The sequence below is a fragment of the Hydractinia symbiolongicarpus genome, chromosome 6 (assembly GCF_029227915.1).
Source record: "Hydractinia symbiolongicarpus strain clone_291-10 chromosome 6, HSymV2.1, whole genome shotgun sequence".
Classification (NCBI taxonomy): Eukaryota; Metazoa; Cnidaria; class Hydrozoa; order Anthoathecata; family Hydractiniidae; genus Hydractinia; species Hydractinia symbiolongicarpus.
In genome coordinates this window covers 24,265,107-24,286,996 of record NC_079880.1, presented here as the reverse complement: position 1 = coordinate 24,286,996, position 21,890 = coordinate 24,265,107, and the positions used below count along the sequence as shown (strand labels likewise).

Genomic DNA, 21,890 nt, shown 5'->3' with positions numbered 1-21,890 from the left:
TTTTGTAAAACTAGAAATATCTTAAAATAAGAGGTTAGACAAACAGTTAAGAAACTATAATTATTATCCGTCGTCTGTCTGTCTCTGCGCAAAATGGTAACCGCAGTAGCGAGACACATGAAACGAGGTATATAAAGGACGGACAAACTCGTGCATGTATATACAGGCCACCGATTAGTCCCTTATAAAGTCTTGTCAATTTTGGACTGTTCTACAGGGTCGTTAAAATGTTACAAATGAATCCAAATGTATTATAAATATCATGGAAAATATTGGTAACTAAACGACGAGTGGGAAATTATAAATCTTCTCATTTATCACGGACAGATTTTAATCGACAAACAGACAATGCCTTTTATTGCACAAACTATCCGTTAGGCATCGAGAAATCCGCGGGACCGTACTTCTTACATTTTTGGGTATCAGATTGTGGCCGGCCGTACATATTTCGCAGATCGTTATTATATTTGACTCCCTCACAACGAGCATTAATAAATGAGCTGGTTAATATTATTTACTGTAAATGATACAAAAGCTGCAGTAGCTATGTGTGTTCGATTTCTGGCACAAAAGTACCACTTCTTCAATGGTTCTCAATGTGTTACTCTTAAAAATTCTGATCCGCAAGCGAGTAAGATATATCATAAAAATTTTAATCAAGAATCAGAGACTGTACACAAATTATATAAACAATCGTATAATGGCTGTTATAAAGGTTGTGTAATGGCGACAAGAGACAAAATTTACAAATTAATGCCAGGTCTTTTTGTACATGAAAAGCTGTTTTAAAACAGAAATGTTATCAAAAAGATTTTATCTTTGACAGTAAATTCGTGATCTGAATTCTTTATTTCCTAACTGTAAATTATTTATTTACTACGTAGTAGGATCCCTGAAAGAATCTATTGTCAGAAACTTTATAAAATCTTTTGCATTTTTTTTTTTTATAAACGGTCTGTTGTTAATTTTATAAAAAAGGCGGGAATAATTAAAACTTTAAGATGAAACAGACAACAAAAAATATACAAAAGACTGCGAGTGTGTCCATGTACTTAATCAGAACATAACATTTGCATTCCATGTGGTTTAAAACAAGTCACGAAAGATTGAAATGGTTATGGCATATAACGGATTTCCGTTGAGCAAAAACGCATGGCAAAATTTATTTCATCTAAAAATTAAATATTACTAAACCAATAAAGTTTGTCTTAAATCACATAATTTGTTTTAAACTAAACAAAACTTAAATAAAAGCTTTATAAAATACAAAACATCTTTATTTTCTAGGTGCTATTGTAGAAGTCTAGACAAGGTTATATAAACAAATATTTTTATTATATTTACATTAGATTTTCACTTTTTCTCATGTATATTTATCTGGCTACCATATTCCTAAAGTATTTCTTCAGACCTGCAAGCCACGAAAAATTGTGTTGTTGTTGGTAAAAATTTTGGCTTATGCATTTTTACAATTATTTTTAACTTTTTTAACTTTCGACATAAATTTCAGCTGATTTTATCAATGTAGGTGATATAATAATAATAAATAATGAAAAAAGGTCAATAATTATTGTCTTAAAAATGTAACACAATTCTGACAGTAATCATTACTGTATGGTCAGTGTAAAGAAACACTTACTTGCATCGTAGGATCAGATGTTGCGTATGCATGTTGTTTGGCCATTCGACTAATTTTTCTACCAAGACATGTTTCTGAAAAATAATTTGTGATGAAAGGTCCGTAAATAATTTTGTTCCTCAGATTTAACTGACTGGTAGCCTTGTACAGTATTTACTTCTAGTGAATTTCCGGTTAAGTTATGCCAGAGACTGCGTGAATCAAACCTTTCTGCTTAGCGTTCTGCTTCTGAGCGGCTGTATTAGCTCAAACGAAAGCTTTAAATGCCCCTTTACAAGATCCTTATAAATAACAGTACATTTAGGGACTAAGGAGGTCATAGTGGATAAATAATAATACCTTAAATATTACATAATACATACTAGTTTCTACAACTTTAACAAGATTGCATTGTTTGTGTAAAGACATCTTCATCAGCACTCGAATTTACTTATTGTGATTATTTTAGAGCTTACGTAGCTTAAGGGGAATTTTTCATGCCAAGTAAGTTGAGCAGAACTTTCCTATTCGTTTATTCTCTTTTAGGACAAAAGTAATCAGCAGGAACATACTGCATCTTATCATACAAGGAATAGTGAGGAGTTGAAAAGCATTATGAAGGATTTTTCCATAACACGGTTGTTGATTATCGCATACAGAGATTGTAATAGCACAATTATAAGCACATTACGTTCCAACTTGAAGAAAAGTAAGCTGAAATGTACCTGTAATTCAATGTATAAGGATCAAGTACTAAGTAATTTACCACAGCTTCTTGAAGGAACTGAGATAGTGTTGCTTCTATTATCTGCACTGGATGCTAATGTAGTATTAGAGAGAATGTTGCACTATGAAATAAAAGAAGTTTTAATTCTTACAACAGGCATACCAGTACAGGTCCTTAGAGGAATGGAAATGATGTACAGCAAATTTAACTTGATTAATCTTCCAAACAGCGAGGATAATGATATAGTATTAGATACCGAAAATGGTGCAGAGTTTCTACAGGAATCTGACTTAAATAATATGTGAGTAACTGGCTATTTTGTTTACATAATTCCATAAAGTGCATCAAATAAAAAGTAGAGAAAATGCTAATATGATGTCCCCGAACCGTTTCTCATTAGTCTGAGTACATTTATTCTAATATTTTATCATCAGAATAAGATATAAAAGAATCAGTGAATTTTAAGTTTAAACTGTAGAACAAAAACTGGTTTTGTTTTTAGATTTGAAATCTTACCAATGTTCAATACAACCTACGACGGAAAGAAAAGTTCTTACTCACGAATACCACTTCTGAAAGAGACGTGGAGGGTTGCAAGCATTCAGTATGCTCCGTATTGCATTGTGCTGCCATTTCAGCCAGTGAATGACATTTGCGTAGTTGGTGTACCATGTCTTGTTCCTGACACACCTGAAAATGATACAAAATGGAATGATGCTTGCTGCTCCGGTATGGCAGTGGATCTACTAAAGTTAATTTCTAATGAATGGAAGGTTAAGTTTGAACTTTATATAGCAGAGGATGGATTATTTGGAGGCTTCAATAATGGCACATGGGATGGAATTATCAATAAGGTTTATTCTGACAACGCAGATATTGGCATACAAGGAATTACACCAACTGCTGAAAGAAGTAAGGTTGTTGATTTTTCAGAAAGCTTTCAATACACTTATATTTCCATAATCCGGCGAACTACACTGGAAAAGTTATCGTTCATCAACTATGAGTTTTTAGAACCTCTGGATAATATTCTACTCGTGGTGATAATTATTTCCAGCATACTACTTCACATTATGTTGTTTTTATTTGAGAATGTTAGTGTCCGTCTTTTAAAGACAGGAGAACGTTTTGCATGGAGAGACGTGTTCTCATATACAACAGGTTTAATATTCCAACGCGATATTGGAGGACGAAATCCCGTTAGCAGCCATGGAAGGCTATCAGCGTTGTCTTTTGCTGTCTGCATGACTGTCATAATGTCAACGTACACCGCAAAATTAACGGCAAATGGAATCAATAACCAGGAAACGGACGACTTTTTGGGAATAATCGATCCAAAGGTATTATTATCTTCACTGTTGTTAATTTTATTGTAATTCTCTGCATGTGGGAAGAAGTCTAAGCTAACGAACACAATTTCAGGTTGCAAACCTAAATTCTGGCTTTTTACTAAACTCGAATTATGTACCTTCTCTTACATATTGACGAAATATCTCCGAACTTTTAATAGGCTTTACCATCCTTAACCAATGAATGTTGAAGTTTGTGAAAGCCAAATAAAAGTTATTTAACATATCTTCCGTTTTTTACACGGATCGGATAAAAAATTGCCAAAAATTGCCCGAAAATCCGTTTTTTTGATTTTCGGGTAAAATCCGACAAAATCGGATTAGCCACTTGTCTATATTATTCCAAATGATTCTTTTTGATAAATCAAAGTTCTGCTGCAAGCTTCAAGTTCTAAGGATAATCTTAACAGGAGTTATTATATTTTCCCTATTATAAGGATTTCATAAAGATTTTTAGGGGTAGTTTCGAGTAATGGTCAATATCAAGAGGCCTCTGAAAGGTATGGGACCTAAAAAAGTTAGCATGCAGGTGTCTCATAGATAAATATTGAAACTCAGTAAGCATCATAGCCATATAACAAAGCACTAAGGAGTTATTTAAAAAACGTCAGAGGGGGCGGAATCCGCCCCCCCCCCCCCGGACCGAAGCTATTGTTATGCTTGACACATGTGAAAATTATTTAGTGATGTTAACTTTTGCTTTTTGTTATTATTTATTATTATTATTATCATCGTCCAATGTTACCTGTTAACATACTCATACTTGTGTTGAAGCTAGCACGGTTGTGAGCTAGCTGTTATTTTGCATTTTAATGTACTATTGCTTCTCCGTGTATGACAGGTTGGTTCATATCCTGTTGGCGAGTCTTCACTTTCAGTGCCTTAAATCTAGTTTAATACACTATTATTTTTTATCCCTTCACGAATGATTATATGCGTAATCTTGTTGATAAACAGAAGCTTTTTTTGCTTATAGATCTTAAAACCAACCGCAGCGTTCACGTTCGGAACAGTGAAAAGCACAAGTTTAGAAAGCTTCTTTCAACATCACTCTTCAAATAGGTTTCGGAGGGTCTATCACTTCATGAAACCGTATTCTGTCAGCAGTGAAGAAGAAGGTGTGAAAGCTGTACTATCAGGGTAAGAAAAATTGTTATGAAAAAACATACGAGAAAATACAATAAATTTACCCGTGCAACAACAAGAGGATTTCGATTTTATAGAACAGAGCTCTATAAACAGCAAACTGAAAAGATGCAATATCAACGATATCTCTCTTTTTAGAAAACTTGATGCATTTATCACAGAAAGTGCACTTGTTTTAGCTGTTACTTCACGGGCTAAATATTGTTTCACAACACAAACATTTATTGATGATAAATACGAAAGCGAGCTGGCATTTGCTGTACAGAAGAATTCATCAATTTTAAAAAAAATATCTTTAGCAATGTTAAAGTTTAAAGAGAACGGTGAAATTAACCGATTGACAAAACAATGGTTTTACCAACCAGAATGTCAATCGTTTGACAAAAACAACCAAACATTTGGATTGGAATATTTTGGTGGTTTAGTAGTTGTTTTTGCAGTCTCTTTTCTCGTGTGTCTTGGTATACTTGCAATTGAGCATGCTTACAGCTGCAACATAAACAGTAAAAATGTTTCCAAAACAAACAGTGAACCTTCCGAAGATGTGAAGTTTTTAGAGACTAACGTTTAACGCAGTTTGACAAAAACAAAGTAATTTCATGGAAAAACGATGCCTTAAAGTTTCAGTGAGATAAATTAGAGTCATCACAAACTCTAACTTGCATGCAAATGTCTGAAACAGTCATGGTATGCAATAACATGCTAACAAACTTAAGTGTTGTCATAACCTTTTATTTAACAACCCTGGACATAAAATTTGTAAAAATGGTTGGTTTTTTAGCTACTTCTCAAAAAAGTATTCTTTGACCAGTAATCTGCAGCCGGTATGTTATACCTTGGAAGGTGTACATATAGAATTAATCAACGTCCAAAATGTGTTAATTGCACTTCCGATAAAATCAAAAAAATGGAAAAATTTGCGCAACCTTAGAAAAAGGCGAAATAACTGATGGGGTTAAAAAATTGAGAAAATAAGTCGTTAACAATAATAAAGTTAGAAGTGCATGTCGCTACATTATGTCTGGTGTTATAGATAAAAATCTACTTGGGCACGGAAAAGTAAGAACAAAAGAAATGGCTAACTCAATTCATTAATTGAAATCGAAAGTAGACAACAATAAAAAGACACTAACTCTTATTACAACCTGCATAATACAATTAGGACATAAAAAGAAAAAGTCGTCCAAGGAAAATTACTCTCGTCTAATGAAAATGGATATTTTTCTCGCATGACTTGTAGAGCCTGGTCACAAATGTAAACAAAAGGTTTTGTAAAGACATTAAAAAACAGAATAAAGATATTCATTTTCATAAAAAAAGGAACAATTATCAAAAAGTAGACACGGAAACAAAAGTCTCGTTTTAGTATATAAGACTAGCCACATGACCTAACGAAAATCTGTATACATTGAAGTGTTAAAAACAATCAGGAAAGGCAGCAAACAAAATTATATTGTGTCAGCGAAAAAATAAATCTTAAGCAAAAGAAAACACATTGCAGGTTTTTAAATCCTAAAATTTACTAAGATAACTACTATAATAACAAATAAATAACTATATATCATTAGTAAGTATCTATATATCTTCCTAACAATATTTTTGCAGAATTTTCATGGGGTCTAGATAAGTAGTTTTTGGATGTACTTACCAGTAAACATCAAAAGTAAGATCTTTGAATTTAAAAAACGGAATATGTCCCGGTAATCAAACTACACCATTAATAAACACGCACACCCTGTCTTTATTTAGCTAAAGCTATAACGAAGAGAGAATTAAGTTGAAGAAAAGCCAGCTTTTTTTCGCCGAAATTTTCAGGTGCTACGGTCAATGGTTGTATTAGGCAATGGTTGTGTTACAATTGACTAGCATTGGGATTTCAGAGAACTGCCGTAAATTTACCTAAAGTAGGCGAAGATTGCTCCACAGTTGGCAAGAGGTGTTTCTTGCCGAACTTACCAAATTATATGAAACCAGATAAAGCTACTACGGGCAGGTCTTATTATCAAATAGATGGAAATCCATTTTTTGTTAAAAATCGAAAAAAAATATGGTTTTATTTTTGGGTTATGATTTCCTTTTCTAGCACCGTTGAATTTTGAATGATAAATTTATTGTAAATGGCTTTTTTAAAAAACAAAATTTTCAAGAGAAAAAAGCAGAATAAAAAAAACTACTTACATTGACTTTCTTTTAAAACTTTTAATTTATGCAAATTTACACTAACAATAAAAGTATTCAGTAAAACTTAATGAGTTAAAGATTAAAAAAAGATAAAATAAACTTTTTACTTTCGATAAAAATTATAAATTTAAAATGAAGTTTTTGTTACATTTTAAAGCAGAATTAAAGTAGACAACAGTCCAATAGCCCATAAGCAAAAAGTCTAAGCTAAACAAATATATTATACACGAGAACCATGAAATTTAATTACCCGTGACAATACCATTGTGTTTTGAAAAAGCAACAGACAGAATAAAAAGATTTGTTTATCAAATTTGACATTTACTTGACAATTACAATATCTTTTTAATAAATAATATAGAAGATTTGAGTTGGGTTCATTCTAATAGGTTCATTAAATTATATAATAAACGTTTCTACACACATAGTGTGTAAACATAGCAACTTGACTGCTGCGCTTCAATACTGCTTTATTTTGTTTCAAAGGATGGATAAGCGTGCTTATCATATGGTTAGAGTTTTCCTTGCACTGTGATTGGCTAAATTACACGAAGTATATGCTATATTTTTGTTTTCTATGCATGGTCGGATCCAGAGATTTTTTAAAAGTAGGCTTAAGTAATTCTAAATAAGTGACAGGGCGTTGTATTGCTCCAGTTAAGGCTCAATCCAGAAAAAATTGGGAGGTTTGGAGGGCGTCGTGAGCCTCCCAACGTTACTGAAAGCCAATGCTGCTTTTAGAGCCCTCTAAATGCCTTAAATCGCTTTAAGGTTGTCAAAAAATGAAAACAATACAATTGTTTTTATGACAGAAAAAAACAAAGAATTGAATAAATTTTCAATGTAGGCTTCAGCCTTCTTCGCCTACAGCTGGATCCGACCCTGCTATCGAGAAGCGAGTGCAATTTTTACTTATTTTTCAATTCTACAGTGCAAATAACTGTGTTTTTGTCTCTGATTGGCTGAAATAGCGTGTAAAAAGTTGAAATGTTTTTCCTGATTGGTTAAAAACTCGCTAAGTAAAGTTATTGTTTTCTTAAAAAACAAGGGCTTGTGGGTAAAGTTGTTACATTATTTTCTTCTAATAAAAACAAAAATTATTTTTAAGACTATGATACACTTGTATAATATCAATAAAAATATTTTATAACACAGTAATAATTTTTCTACAATATACTTATAATTTGTTATAATATCGTTATAATTTCATTTACTTTCATATCATTTTATTCCTAATATTTCATCTAATAATAATACGAGCAATATAAATGATTGAGTATTATCCTTGTTGTGATGGATGAAGAATCGATAACATTACTTCTTCTCAACGCAGTTAATTACTGCCTTCAAGTAATCCATATAAAAAGAAATCAGAAACGGAAGATATGGGTTAAAGATTGGTTACGTAGAAGAAGCGATCGTAGTGCATATCACAACATTCTTTCTAGAATTCGCTTCAGTGATGAACACGACTACAGAAAATATCTCCGTATGAACACAGAAGCATTTGAGGTACCCACTAATATTCGCAATCATGATAACATATCGACAAATTATATATAACTACATGTTTGTAACTATTTTTATAGGAACTGTTAAGTTTAGTTGAGCCGAAAATAACGAAAGCTACAACACGATTTCGAAAAACTATTCTCGCAAAGGAAAGACTTGCTGTCATTGTGATTCCCCGACTCGGGTGAAACATATGAAAGTCTTATGTACCAGTATCGAAATTGGTGCTCAGAGATTCAGAAAATACGTTCATCAATTTACCACCTACGCGATGCAGACATGCAAGCATAAGAGCAGATGAGATCAGGCAAGAGCTCACATATTATTTTATGACAGCGAGACAGGTTGATTGGCGATGGAAACATGCGTTTTATATGCAAATAATTTATTTATCGACAGGACAACTGTAGATAAAATGTTACAAAATGAAATATAATGCATTTTAAAAACACTTTACTTCTCCTACATGCTTACAACGAAGAATCAAATTTTGGCCTTCCATACTTTGCATCCAAAGCAGCTTTTGAGCTTAAGCATATCTTTCAATTCGCCCTCTGGAACAACCTTTAATGTTTCCCAGCATTTTACAAAAAGATTTATTAGGTGAATGAACTCGTTCTGTCGTTCTGGGGGTTGTAAGACGTTGTAAACATGTCTTCATAACGTTATTTGTAGTCTTCATGGCATTTCTTCCTGTTTTTGACGAACTTGAAGCGATAGCAAAATCATCACTGTCATTAAGACTTCGTTGACTTACACTACTAACTGATTTTCGCGGTACGACGTTATCATTAAAAAAGGAGTCATTAAAGAATTTCCAATAACTTTAGCACACTTCAGACGTACCAGCGCCACCTGCTTTCGATAGCCTTTCCTTGTTCGTTTAGCAGCAGTAATACGATCTCAACAAGGTCATAGAGAGATATAGATAGATAGATGCGCATATTTTACATAGCTAGCCTCGCAAATATCAAGTGATATACTCTGTCTATTATTTCCAGGAGCGGCCATGGTTTAGATGGAGAGTCCTTGAGTATCTAATTCTCATTTTGAGCTACGCAAACACAATTAGGGCCCGCCCTCTACTAAACAACTCTCGGCTACATCCAACAGCCCACACAGTGCGGCATATTCCAAATTTCCCTCACATGGCTTGGGTTAACCCAGGGCTATTTTGAAACTTTTAATAACTTACATGGCTTTGTAACTCAAGTTTAATTCCACCTGCGAAGGAGTATATTTTTACTTCAAAAATTCTAGTTACAAAAATATTCGAAGCTTATAGTTCCGGACCATTATATATAGTTTAATTTAATTGCATCTTCCACTTGTTGCGAGCAACTTTTTTTTAAAGAGCTTTGAGAAAATATTGATATTAAATTCCTTTCAATGAAGAAACTCTTTACTTTGTTTGTAATACAACATGTAACTCGATTCATGTCGTGAATAGCTAAAAGTGATGCTATTATTTCCCTTGTAAGTGTAGCCTTGGAAGAAGTATTGGGAAATATAACATTGTCCTAAAATTAAAACATGAAAATAATTGCACGACTCGCTATACAAGAGTGGTAATGACACAGAATTTTATATGCGCCAATGAAAATTTGAATTGAAAAATAAAGATAACGCAATGTATTCATTTTCTCTATAATAATAGCCGTCGTCTGTCTGTCTGTTCAAAAGGGTTACCGATATTCCTTTGATCTTTCCGCGAATTTTTAGAAAACAGGGGGTTGTTTAATGGAAAACTTTATAATTAATTGAGCTAAACTCAAGAAATTAATTTATTACCTTAATTAATTTAATTACTTTAAGTTATGAACCTTGATCAAAAAAATAAATTAAGAGATAAAAATGAATGAATTAATTTAATACGCCATTTTTAATAATAGTTACCCCCGTGACCTCATTCGCCGTTTATCGCATGTTTTAACCCTCACCGGATAAATATTTACATAAATAATCTGGTTCCTTCCTGCACTTGTGCCTCGATTTAATTACCCAATCAACAGTCTTGATTATATGTATAAGCCAATCAATAAGCATTGCATTTCACGCGGCAATTGTTACACTTTTACTGTCCGGATAAGAAAATAGAAAATACGATGTAGCAACGAAGTTATGGCAAGATAAGACAAGAAATTTTCCTGATTAATTCTTGGAAAGTATCTCATTAATTTTTGCCGTTTTTACCCTTCCTAATTTCTACTTTTGAAATTAATTTCTATTTCTACTTGTGAGAATACAATTAGCTAGCTAGCTAGCTAGCTAGCTACATCTTTGGTGTTTGCTTAATTTTAGTTTGTTGTTTATTAGCTGCGTCAATTTTTATTCTTTAGCTAGCTACGTACCTATAGCTGTGGGCTACATATAGCTAGCTTAAGAATAAACACTGGTGTAGCTGCTAAAAAAATACACCACATAAAATGGATTTTCCTCAGCCAAATGAACTTTTCTTATTGGAACATAATTATGCATTACCCCGCTTGGAAAATGTTGAAGATGTTGAGCATGCTGAAAGGCAAAGACAACATCATCTTGAAATTGTACGACGAAGGAGGGCCAATGAATCTTTGCAACAGGCCCAAAAGCGTAGAGCAGCAGATGCTCTACGCCAAAATGCAAGACGAGCAGTAGAAAATGTTGCAGATGCAAATGCACGACAGCATGCTGATGCACAACGTCATCGTGCGAATAGAGAAAATGAATTACCTCAGCAAGCTGCAGTAAGACGCAGGGCAGATGTTTTGCGTCATCGAGTAGCTAGGGCTCCACGTTTACTAAATTTAGCTAGGATTAACAATGTTTTGCCTCCTACACATTCTGCAGGTGAGTTTACTATTGTGTGTGAGCATTGTCGAGCTATTAAATTTAATAATGAAAATCATTTTAAGTGTTGTCACAATGGCAAAGTGGCCCTGCCTGCTATATTACAATTTCCTGCTGAAATACGTGAATTGTTAAGCAACGACTCTGCCCAAGCTAAACAGTTTCGTAAGTATATCAGAGTATACAATAATGCTTTTAGTTTTGCTTTTTGTCAGCAAACATTCGACCACCACCAGGTCGTGGACCCCCCTGTTTTAGAATATGTGGTCAATTATTTCACAGGTATGGTGCTTTATTACCTGCTCAGAATGAAGTACCTAATTTTAGCCAATTGTATATTGTAGAAGCTGCAGCTGCCTTAAACATGCGTATTGAGAATCCAACACATGCTCATTGTAATCGCGAAACAATGCAGATAATTCAAGATGTTCTTAACAGGGATTCTCCATATGCTGCAGCTTATAGAAATATGGCTGCAGTGGAACGTGAAGAAACAGCCAGAGCAGCTGCGGAAAACAGACAGCCTTCTGTTGTAAGTATGGTAATGCGCGAGGGTAATGATCGCAGAAGGTATAATGCACCCTTGCATCAGGAAGTTGCTGCCATCTTTGTTGGTAATGATGGAGCACCTCCTGCTGCAAGAGATATTGTTGTTTATCCACGTAATCAACCTTTGCGGCAAATCCCTCATATATCATGCAATATTGATCCTATGATGTATCCCATTTTATTTCCACGTGGTGAGCCGGGTTGGGACCCAAATATGGCCCATGTCAGGGAGCATGCAACTGGAGTTAGAAATAGGCTAACCCAGTTGGAATATTATATTTACCGCATTGCTATTAGGCGAGAATTTTCTGCCCTTCATCTAGCAGGCAAATTGTTTCAGCAATTTTTAGTAGATGCATATGTTAAAGTTGAAGGCCAACGGCTTGCATTTATTCGCCGAAATCAAAACCAGCTTCGAGCAGAGTCCTACCAAGGACTTCTGGATTACCTCCAAAATGCTGCAGATCAACGTAACTTACAAGCAGGTAATGTTGTTGTCTTGCCTTCCACCTTTTCTGACTCACCCCGTAACATGCATCAGTTGTACCTTGATGCAATGGCATTGGTTTCAAAGAAGGGTAAGCCAGATTTGTTCTTGACTTTTACTTGCAATCCAAAATGGCCAGAAATTGTTACTTATTTGTTACCTGGTCAATCTGCTTCTGATAGACCGGATGTGGTTGCAAGGGTTTTTAAATTAAAATTACTAGCTTTGAAAAAAGATTTAAAAGACGGTGTATTGGGTGTTCTGTGTGCACATGTAGATGTTATTGAATTTCAGAAAAGAGGTTTACCGCATGTTCATATGCTTTTACATCTACACAATGAGTTTAAATTACGAAATGCTGATGATATTGACTCATTAATTTGTGCACAGATTCCGGATCAAAACCAAGATGCTGAATTGCATGATATAATAAAGTCATGTATGATCCATGGGCCATGTGGCCACCTTAATAATACATCTCCGTGCATGAAAGAGGGTGAGTGTACTAAGCATTTTCCTAAGCAGTTTAATGACGGAACTGTTATAAATGTTGATGGTTATCCCATGTACCATCGCCCTGATAATGGAAGAACGGTAAGAATTCGAAACTTAGATGTTGATAATAGGTGGGTTGTGCCTTATAACCCTTTCCTATGTAAAAAATATATGGCACATATAAACTTGGAAGCGTGTGTGTCAATTAAAAGTGTTAAGTATTTGTATAAATATATTTACAAAGGTTATGATACTGCACACATAGAAATCAATGAGCGGATCGATCATGATGAAGTAACAACATTCTTAGATGCCAGATATGTGTCTGCACCTGAAGCAACTTGGCGTCTCTGTGAATTTCCTATGCATACTCAGAGTCATTCCATCATAAGACTTCCTGTTCACCTTCCAAATCACCAACAAGTGTTTTTTAGGGAAGGCAACGAGGCTGTTGCTGCTGACAGGGCTGAAAATTCTAAGACGATGTTAACAGCCTGGTTTCAATTAAATCAGCAGGACCAGCATGCGCAACGACTTTTTTACACTGAAATACCTTACCACTTTGTTTTTCGGAATACACAACAACAAAAACGGTGGGTAGTTAGGCAACGCGGTGCTGAAAAGATAGTAAGTAGAATGTATAATGCCAGTATCCGCGAAGGTGAAAGGTATTTTTTGCGCGTCCTTCTATTGCATGTCCCTGGTGCTACGTCTTTTGACGACTTAAGACATTTCGAAGAAAATATTTATGCTTCTTTTAGGGATGCATGCTTAGCACGAGGATTGTTAGCTGATGATAATCTTTGGATTCGCACCATGAACGAGTTAGTGGAATATGCTTCTCCATCTAAAATGAGAAAAGCGTTTTCTTTTATGTTGATTCACGGTGAACCGAATAACCCACATGAATTGTGGGAAACCTTTCGTGCTGCTATGATGGAGGATTACTTACGTCACCACCCTGAAGTACAGGCAGAACAAATGGTGCTAGGTAAAATTAAAGGGGTTATTCAGCAATTTGGTAAGCGTCTTACTGATTTTGGTCTTCCTGCTTTACAGGAAGCTTTGCTTGATGATTTGCCAAATGCTGAAGAAATGAGGCAGGAGGCTGTAAATATCAGGCCTTTGTTAAATGCTGAGCAGGTTCATGTAGCTGATTCTATTATAAATGCCGTCACCAATAGTAACATTAATGTTGCCAATATTTTCTTCCTAGATGGGCCAGGTGGCACGGGTAAAACTTTTACATATAATTATATTATTAAGGAAGTTATTGCGAGAAATCTGTGTGTTGCTACTTGTGCCTGGACAGGTATTGCTGCCACATTATTGCAGAATGGTAAGACTGTCCACTCTCTTTTCAAGTTACCAGTCCCTGTTTTAGACGGCTGTACATGTAATATCAAACCCAATAGTGATCATGCAGCATTTTTAAGAAGACAGGTCATCATTATATTTGATGAAGCCAGCATGATACCTAAATATGCTTTGGAAGCTATTGACAGAATGTTTAGGGATATATGTAATAGTGAAATTCCCTTTGCAGGTAAAGTTATTCTTCTGGGAGGAGATTTCCGTCAAGTACTCCCTGTTGTCAGAAGAGCCGGACCTGCACAAATTGTAGAAGTTTGTTTGAAAAGCTCAGAACTCTGGCACTTGACTCGAATTTTCCACCTCCACACGAACATGAGAGCTGGAGAAGGAGAGCAAGTCTTTGCTGAATTTCTTTTAAACCTTGGTAGTGGTCGGGTGCCACAAAAACCAGATGATCCAAATCAAGGTTGTATTGAAATTCCCCATGAATGTGTTCTGCAACCTAATGAAAATATTGTTACTTCTATCTTTAGTGAATTAGATGATGTGGAATTTTCACGTTGTGTCATCTTAACCCCAACAAACGAAGAAGCGTTGGAAATAAATGAACAAATTTTGAATCAAATTCCTGGTGATACCCGTACATATTACAGTATCGACTCTGTTGTTTCGGATGATCAAGAAGAAATTGATTTATATCCCATGGAGTTTATTAATTCCTTAACTCCAAGTGGTATGCCACCACACCAATTAAATGTCAAAGTTGGATCTGTTGTAATGTTGTTGAGAAATCTGTCCCTTAAAGACGGTCTTTGTAATGGTACAAGGTTAATGGTTCGTAATCTGCGTGCAAATGTTATCGATTGTGAAATTCTTACCGGTATTCGTAGAGGTGATCGTGTGTTAATTCCGAGAGTGTCCCTCTGTCCAAATGATACAAATCTACCCTTTCAAATTAAACGCACCCAGTTTCCTTTAAGATTGTCTTACGCATTGACTATAAATAAAAGTCAAGACCAAACTTTTGAGAAAGTTGGTATATTTTTACGTAGACCTTGCTTTAGTCATGGCCAACTTTATGTTGCATTTTCACGTGCTCGGTCATTTCAAGCAGTTAAAGTACAGGTTGTTAATACTTTTAAGCAAGGTTATGTAGGAGATAGGTGTTTTACAAAAAATATTGTTTTTCCACAAGTATTATAATTTTTCATGTTTCGCTTTTATGCAACACTAAGATTTCAAGTATTGGTTAGTGTTATGATGCCTGTAACATTAACCCTGCAATCACATAATTTTAATAAGCAACTTACAATTTTGATTTGGTGCTTATCAAAGTTGTGTATTGCCTACGTGACCATTATATGATGGGTTTCAGGTGTTCTCATGCCTTAATAGGTGTGTTGACAGTGTTAGCATGTTCTGTCTCTAGCTTTAATCGGAGATAGTTTCTCAACTTCAATGATTAAAGTGTGTGTTTACGCCTGAACAAGTGCCGCGTCTACTTGATCTTTGTGGCACACAGTTGTCGCACGCGGTGTTGCTAAACTAAATTGTATATCCTTTTAAAAGAACCTCTATCTCCTACACTGTAAAATATTGTTGTCCACTGCCTGTGAGAGTTTGCGTCATATTTTATTGTGCAAATGTATGTTTTTCTTCTCTCATAGGTGGGGTGCGAAATCCAATGGCTTACCTTCTCGAGGTGCACCCCGTTACGTCAATTTTAGCTGGATTTATAAATAAACAAATTTTTCGAGCTCACAATTATATAAACATAATTTAATTTAAGGGTGAATAAAATTAAAACTTTGTAGCCCTTTCTAACTTAAAGAACTTTATTCTACTAAATTCACTTTTTTAAAGTCCAGTTAAAGTTCGCAAACTGAAAGCCAGGGTTGCCTTAAGGGGGATTTTCACGAAGCGAATTGAATGGCGAATTCGCTTTTTAATTTTCACAACAAAATAAATTAGGGGCCAAATTCATTGTTTACATTAGTTAACCGCGTTCTGATTGGTCAAAAACTAGCAGCGAAACCTTTAGCCGCGAAAAAGTAGGAACTGTTTCTACTTTTCAGCGAAGCGAATATTTCGATGCAAAATCAAAACTGCGCATGCTCAGATACAATTCGTCGTTCAATTCGCTTCGTGAAAATCCCCCTTTATGGGTATTTTTTTTGTATATTGTCTCCCTTTACTTAAGGCAATCAATATTTATGTAACTGTACATGTATATTCAGTTGTGCAAATTACATCTTCCTTATATTTATGCAACTTTATTTAAATAGTAATTTATTTTTAGGCAAACTAAAAATGTCACGATTTGAAAAGTTTTTAAGTGAAAACACTGCTGCTTCAGCAGGAGTATCGTCTGCAGGCGAATCAACAACAACAACAACAGCAAGTACAACATCAGTAACAGAATCACTAGCAACAGCAGTTACAACAGCAACATTTGCAACAACAACAACAACAGCAACAACGACAACAACAGCTGCATCAAGTCAAGAAAACCTTAGTAATGTAAGGTCCACTTTTATTACCATCGTCTATAAGTTCTAATTCTCTTACATATTCTCATCACATTGTTGCAATGAAAAAATTGAGTCTTATATTTTTATATTTATGTTGAGTTTTATATAGTATATTCTTTTCCGTATTTTAGGATCTTTCTTACAAAGCATACCTACGGTATCGTAGAAGAAACCCAGGGCCCAGGTCAAGGGCGTCATACCTTGTGTGGCGTCGCCTCGGGGGCAGGGACCGCGAGGGCTTCCGCTGGCAGGAGCGGCCTGGGCAACCTACTCACGAAGAAGGGGCGAAATCGATCCTGATACAACAGGGGGTGTGTTCCATCAAGGTGGAATACCGTTAATCGGTACCCACTTTGATATATACTTTAAATCCTTTAATTGATTTTCAAATAATTCACTCCCCTGTGTGTCAGTGGTCGATATTACTCGCGTTTCAATTTTATTTGTCTTTGATTATTTTATAGTTCCATTTATAGTTCCATTTATAGTTCCATAATTTTCCCAGTTTTGCCTGCTTTTTCTTAGTTTTGCATTAAAGTCAATTTTCTCAGTATTTAGTTTTAGTCATTAATATGCCACTATCATCAATATTTTGCAGATAAAGTAATAGTGTTTGTATATAGTCCTGATGCATAGTTAGTATCGATATTTTTAATATTTATAATTTATTTAAAAATTGATACTTAAAAAAACTTTTGTCAAAAATTAAGAAACTCTGTTTGCTGCCTATTAGCGTATTTTTTTTTTATACCGTTAAGTTGTTATTATAGTACAGTTATAGTACGGTTATAGTTATTTTAGTTCGCTTTTTTCATAATATAGAGAGTTGTTTATTTATTTACTATTAGCCAGCCATTGTATTCTTCATTTTGCCCCCTTTACATGAGTACCTTTGTATATGTTTGCACATAGCTTCATTTAACCATTAAATTGCTTCATGATTACCGTTCTCTCTAAAATTGTACAGTTGTAATGTTAAATTCTTAATATTTTTGTTCAAAGCTGGCTACAATGAGGTTAAAGATTATCCAATACTTTATTCTTTGGATAACCTTTTGGCTAAACTGATACCCCTGTGGGAAGCAGCTAATACGAACATCATAAATGTTCGGGGGACCAGCAAGCCTGAACCTATCAATTTTGTATTTGCATAAGTGTTGATCTGTTCCTTTTTTTTTGTAGATAACATCAAAAATGAGTTACTACCTGAGACATTAAAGGCCTGTTTTATGTAAGGTAAGTTTTTTTTATTCTACATACTTCCTGATCGGTTTCCCGGCTAGTCCTATAATAATTGTCTGCAAATAATATAAAGACGATGTATGTCTTTACTTTTGTCCATTCTTCAAGGTAACAGCTGCCAGGGTTTATTCTGCTTTGTTTACACAACAACTGCCATCATTTGTTGTGGAAATCACATCGAATGATACGCAGGTCAGCCAAGGTACTTATATATTATCCCAGATAATAACGTATCATCTTTGGTACTTATTATCATATTACTGTGGAAAGTTTATCATTTCTTGAACATGATAGTTTAGTAGGCGACGTTTCGGGAGATCCTTCTCCCATCATCGGGCAAAGTAAAATGATGTTGCGCATGTGTTTATATAACAGCAGAAGATCGAAATTCATAAAAATTAACCAATCAGAAACGAGCTGATAATTACAGTTAATTACGGTAATTAACATTTTCGGACCTGGATGTAGGTAACTACTTCTTCTGTAGGGCTGGTAACCAAATCTCAGGAAGTTGATACGAGATGCTGTTTATGTGTTTGTTACGTTCTACACTGTTGATGGTTTCTTTAATCTTCCTGGCCGTTGTTCTGGATTCTCTGTCAATGATTTTCTTCTCATCCCAATTAAACTGATGACTTCTGCTCCAGCTGTGGTCCGCAATTTCGTTTTTCTTCACATCTCCGTTTCTCACTGCGCGCATATGTTCTTGTACTCGTTGCTTAAACTTTCTTTTTGTTTCGCCTATATACACTGCATCACAATCTTTACACGGGATTTCGTAAACAACATTGTTTTGCTCTTCCAGGTTTATTTTGTCTTTTGGCTTAGACAAAGTGCTTCTTAAAGACATTATCGAAAACGATGCTGCATTCGGTGAAAAGACAAAGATTCCAGTACCGGATTTTCTGCGTTTGGTCGAACTTGTTCTAACCAAAACATGGTATCTGTTTAATAAGAACTTCTACACTCAAACAGACGGAGTTGCCATGGGAGGCCCTGCATCATCAGTAGTCGCAGAAATATACATGCAAGCACACGAGACAACAGCATTAGTCACATCAGACAGACGTCCAAAGGTTTGGAAAAGATTTGTTGACGACGTATTCGCCATAATCCAAAGATCTCATCTAGAAGAGTTCCATGAACACATCAACGGCCTACATCGACAAATCAAATTCACTGTTGAGCTTGAACACGATGGAAGTATCGCTTTCCTGGACACTTTGGTCAAACGCAAGAATGGTTCCATTTCAGTTTCAGTGTATCGTAAACCAACACACACTGACCAGTACCTTAACTTCGAATCAAACCATCAGAAATCTTGCAAAGAAAGTGTCATATCTTCATTACTGAATCGTGCCAACAGTGTAGTCAGTGACAAACAGGAGAGGAAAATAGAAATTCGACGTGTAAGAAATGCATTAATCACAAATGGATACAGTCATAAAGTCATCACGCAAGTAGAAAATAAAATGAAGAGAAGATGCCACGGAGACAACAAGGAAACATCAGAGGAATTTATCGCATCAGCATTCCTACCCTTCGTACCAGGTACCAGCGAGATCCTTCGTCGAGTTTTAAGGCAACACAAGATCAAATGCATTCTTACCTCTAAAGACACCCTAAGAAGCACTTTGTCTAAACCAAAAGACAAAATAAACCTGGAAGAGCAAAACAATGTTGTTTACGAAATCCCGTGTAAAGATTGTGATGCAGTGTATATAGGCGAAACAAAAAGAAAGTTTAAGCAACGAGTACAAGAACATATGCGCGCAGTGAGAAACGGAGATGTGAAGAAAAACGAAATTGCGGACCACAGCTGGAGCAGAAGTCATCAGTTTAATTGGGATGAGAAGAAAATCATTGACAGAGAATCCAGAACAACGGCCAGGAAGATTAAAGAAACCATCAACAGTGTAGAACGTAACAAACACATAAACAGCATCTCGTATCAACTTCCTGAGATTTGGTTACCAGCCCTACAGAAGAAGTAGTTACCTACATCCAGGTCCGAAAATGTTAATTACCGTAATTAACTGTAATTATCAGCTCGTTTCTGATTGGTTAATTTTTATGAATTTCGATCCTCTGCAATTATATAAACACATGCGCAACATCATTTTACTTTGCCCGATGATGGGAGAAGGATCTCCCGAAACGTCGCCTACTAAACTATCATGTTCAAGAAATGATAAACTTTCCACAGTAATATGAATACTGAACAGACAAACCGAAATAATATCCTCAATAATACTTATTATCATCATTGGTACTAACGTATCATCCTCAGTACTTATTTATAACCACAGGTACTAACATATGATCCTTCATACTTTTCTATCATCTTTGGTACTTATTTTCATCCTTAGTACTAACGTATGATTCTTGGTACTTATTAATCATCCCAGATACTAACGTATTATCCTCGGCACCTATTATCATCCTCGGCACTTATTATCACCCTCGGTACCTATTATCACCCTCGGTACCTATTGTCACCCTCGGTACCTATTTTCATCCTCGGTACCTATTATCATGCTCGGTACTAACTTATCATCATCCGTACTTGTTTATTATCCTGATGTATCATCCTTGACACCTATTATCACCCTCGGTACCTATTATCACCCTCGGTACCTATTATCACCCTCTGTACCTATTTTCATCCTAGGCACTAAGCGTAAAAATTCGAGGTCGAGGAAACACTTGGTCCTAACGGACTTTCGTACACTAATGATAAAATTTGTGCAAGAGCTGGGGGAGGGAAGGTTATAAAGAACAGTGGAACACCTGTACTGATATCATAACTTTAATCTCTAATAGAGAACACAAAATAACAAGTAACGACATTGACAAGAATCTAGAAAATAAATCAAAATAATTATGTTTATTTTGGAGGAAAGAATGGTTCCGGGAGCAACGGTTAGGCATTTTTTATTTTTTTATTTTTTTTTATTCCAAGATAAAATAGTTTATAAATATTTTTATTTAAATATAATGTCTAATATTTACAAATAACTTAAAGGGTACTTAAAGGAAAATATACAAAAAATCAAAACATAATGCAAGAGTAGCAGTTATTTATCTAACTTGGATGATGCTGTCATACATTTTCTCTTTTGAGTAATGGTGTAAGGATCATGCACTCAAACGTAAAGCGCACATGCATTTACAAAAGCGCACATGCATTATCGAAACTTTGTTTTACTGTTAATTAAAACGTTTTTTAAAAACAACCTGTTACTGTGTTTCTTACTAAGTTTTTTAAAGTGAGAAATGAAAAGAGGATGTCTAAGATACTCTGACAGTTGAAAAAGATACGTAACGATCGATCGAGGGTTTAAAAAAAATTCCGATTTACCTGAAACTTGTTAACATCAATATTAATGTAAGTATTTTTGCATTAAATGGCTGGAGTCATTTTTTTCTGTCTTATTTACACGATGTTATATATAAAGGTTTTTTTACTTCGTGTGCCTTGGGTTATTTTGTAACTCTAAGATATTGATGATGATGGTGATAGAGATGATGATGATGATGACAATGATGATGATGACAATGATGATGATGACAATGATGACGCTACTAAACAAAGCGAACCACAAGAAGGCGTTACAGTTACCTGGTCAAGCAATAGGCAGAGGTGGGAACCCTTTAAAGGCTTCGCAACACAGCAAAATCTCCCATTTTTGCAAGAATTTTTATAAAACATTGACCGAAAAAAGGCAGGAAAAACAGCAACAACGTCACAACACGAAAGAAAACAAAACAGAACAGAACAACAACATTAATAAGAAATTCAATTCGTTTTTAAAGTAGGATTTGGCACTTTTGTACTTTTAAACTTTTCCTATGAAGGAAGAAAATTTTAAACAATGCAGCAAAGCACAATGAAATACTCAACCTGTTA

General features: G+C 35.0%; 2 protein-coding genes across 2 annotated transcripts; both read left to right on the top strand.

Annotated features, from left to right (window-relative positions):
* Nucleotides 1-495: 495 nt before the first annotated feature.
* On the top strand, nucleotides 496-5,411 carry LOC130648221 (glutamate receptor ionotropic, NMDA 2B-like). The gene is made up of 9 exons (XM_057454257.1): nucleotides 496-760; nucleotides 1,651-1,674; nucleotides 1,803-1,877; nucleotides 2,024-2,094; nucleotides 2,165-2,646; nucleotides 2,848-3,685; nucleotides 4,536-4,571; nucleotides 4,671-4,834; nucleotides 4,979-5,411. Exons 1-9 carry the CDS (start codon nucleotides 496-498, stop codon nucleotides 5,409-5,411), a joined length of 2,388 nt encoding a protein of 795 aa, XP_057310240.1.
* Nucleotides 5,412-10,959: 5,548 nt separating this feature from the next.
* On the top strand, nucleotides 10,960-20,576 carry LOC130648220 (uncharacterized). Its single transcript, XM_057454256.1, has 10 exons — nucleotides 10,960-11,527; nucleotides 11,578-15,401; nucleotides 15,583-15,602; nucleotides 15,875-15,909; nucleotides 16,507-16,727; nucleotides 16,870-17,049; nucleotides 17,509-17,563; nucleotides 17,741-17,880; nucleotides 18,089-18,182; nucleotides 20,350-20,576. Exons 1-10 carry the CDS (start codon nucleotides 10,960-10,962, stop codon nucleotides 20,574-20,576), a joined length of 5,364 nt encoding a protein of 1,787 aa, XP_057310239.1.
* Nucleotides 20,577-21,890: the final 1,314 nt, after the last annotated feature.

Bases quoted from the DNA above. Each gene is read 5' to 3' on its own strand.
- LOC130648221 (XM_057454257.1), top strand. From the start codon at position 496: ATGAGCTGGTTAATATTATTTACTGTAAATGATACAAAAGCTGCAGTA. The intron at 761-1,650 runs GTCTTTTTGTAC...CTTGCATCGTAG, and splicing joins AATTTACAAATTAATGCCAG to GATCAGATGTTGCGTATGCA. The intron at 2,647-2,847 runs GTGAGTAACTGG...TTTTGTTTTTAG, and splicing joins GAATCTGACTTAAATAATAT to ATTTGAAATCTTACCAATGT.
- LOC130648220 (XM_057454256.1), top strand. From the start codon at position 10,960: ATGGATTTTCCTCAGCCAAATGAACTTTTCTTATTGGAACATAATTAT. The intron at 17,050-17,508 runs GTGTGTTCCATC...TTGTTATTATAG, and splicing joins CGATCCTGATACAACAGGGG to TACAGTTATAGTACGGTTAT. The intron at 18,183-20,349 runs GTACTTATATAT...TTTCATCCTTAG, and splicing joins TGATACGCAGGTCAGCCAAG to TACTAACGTATGATTCTTGG.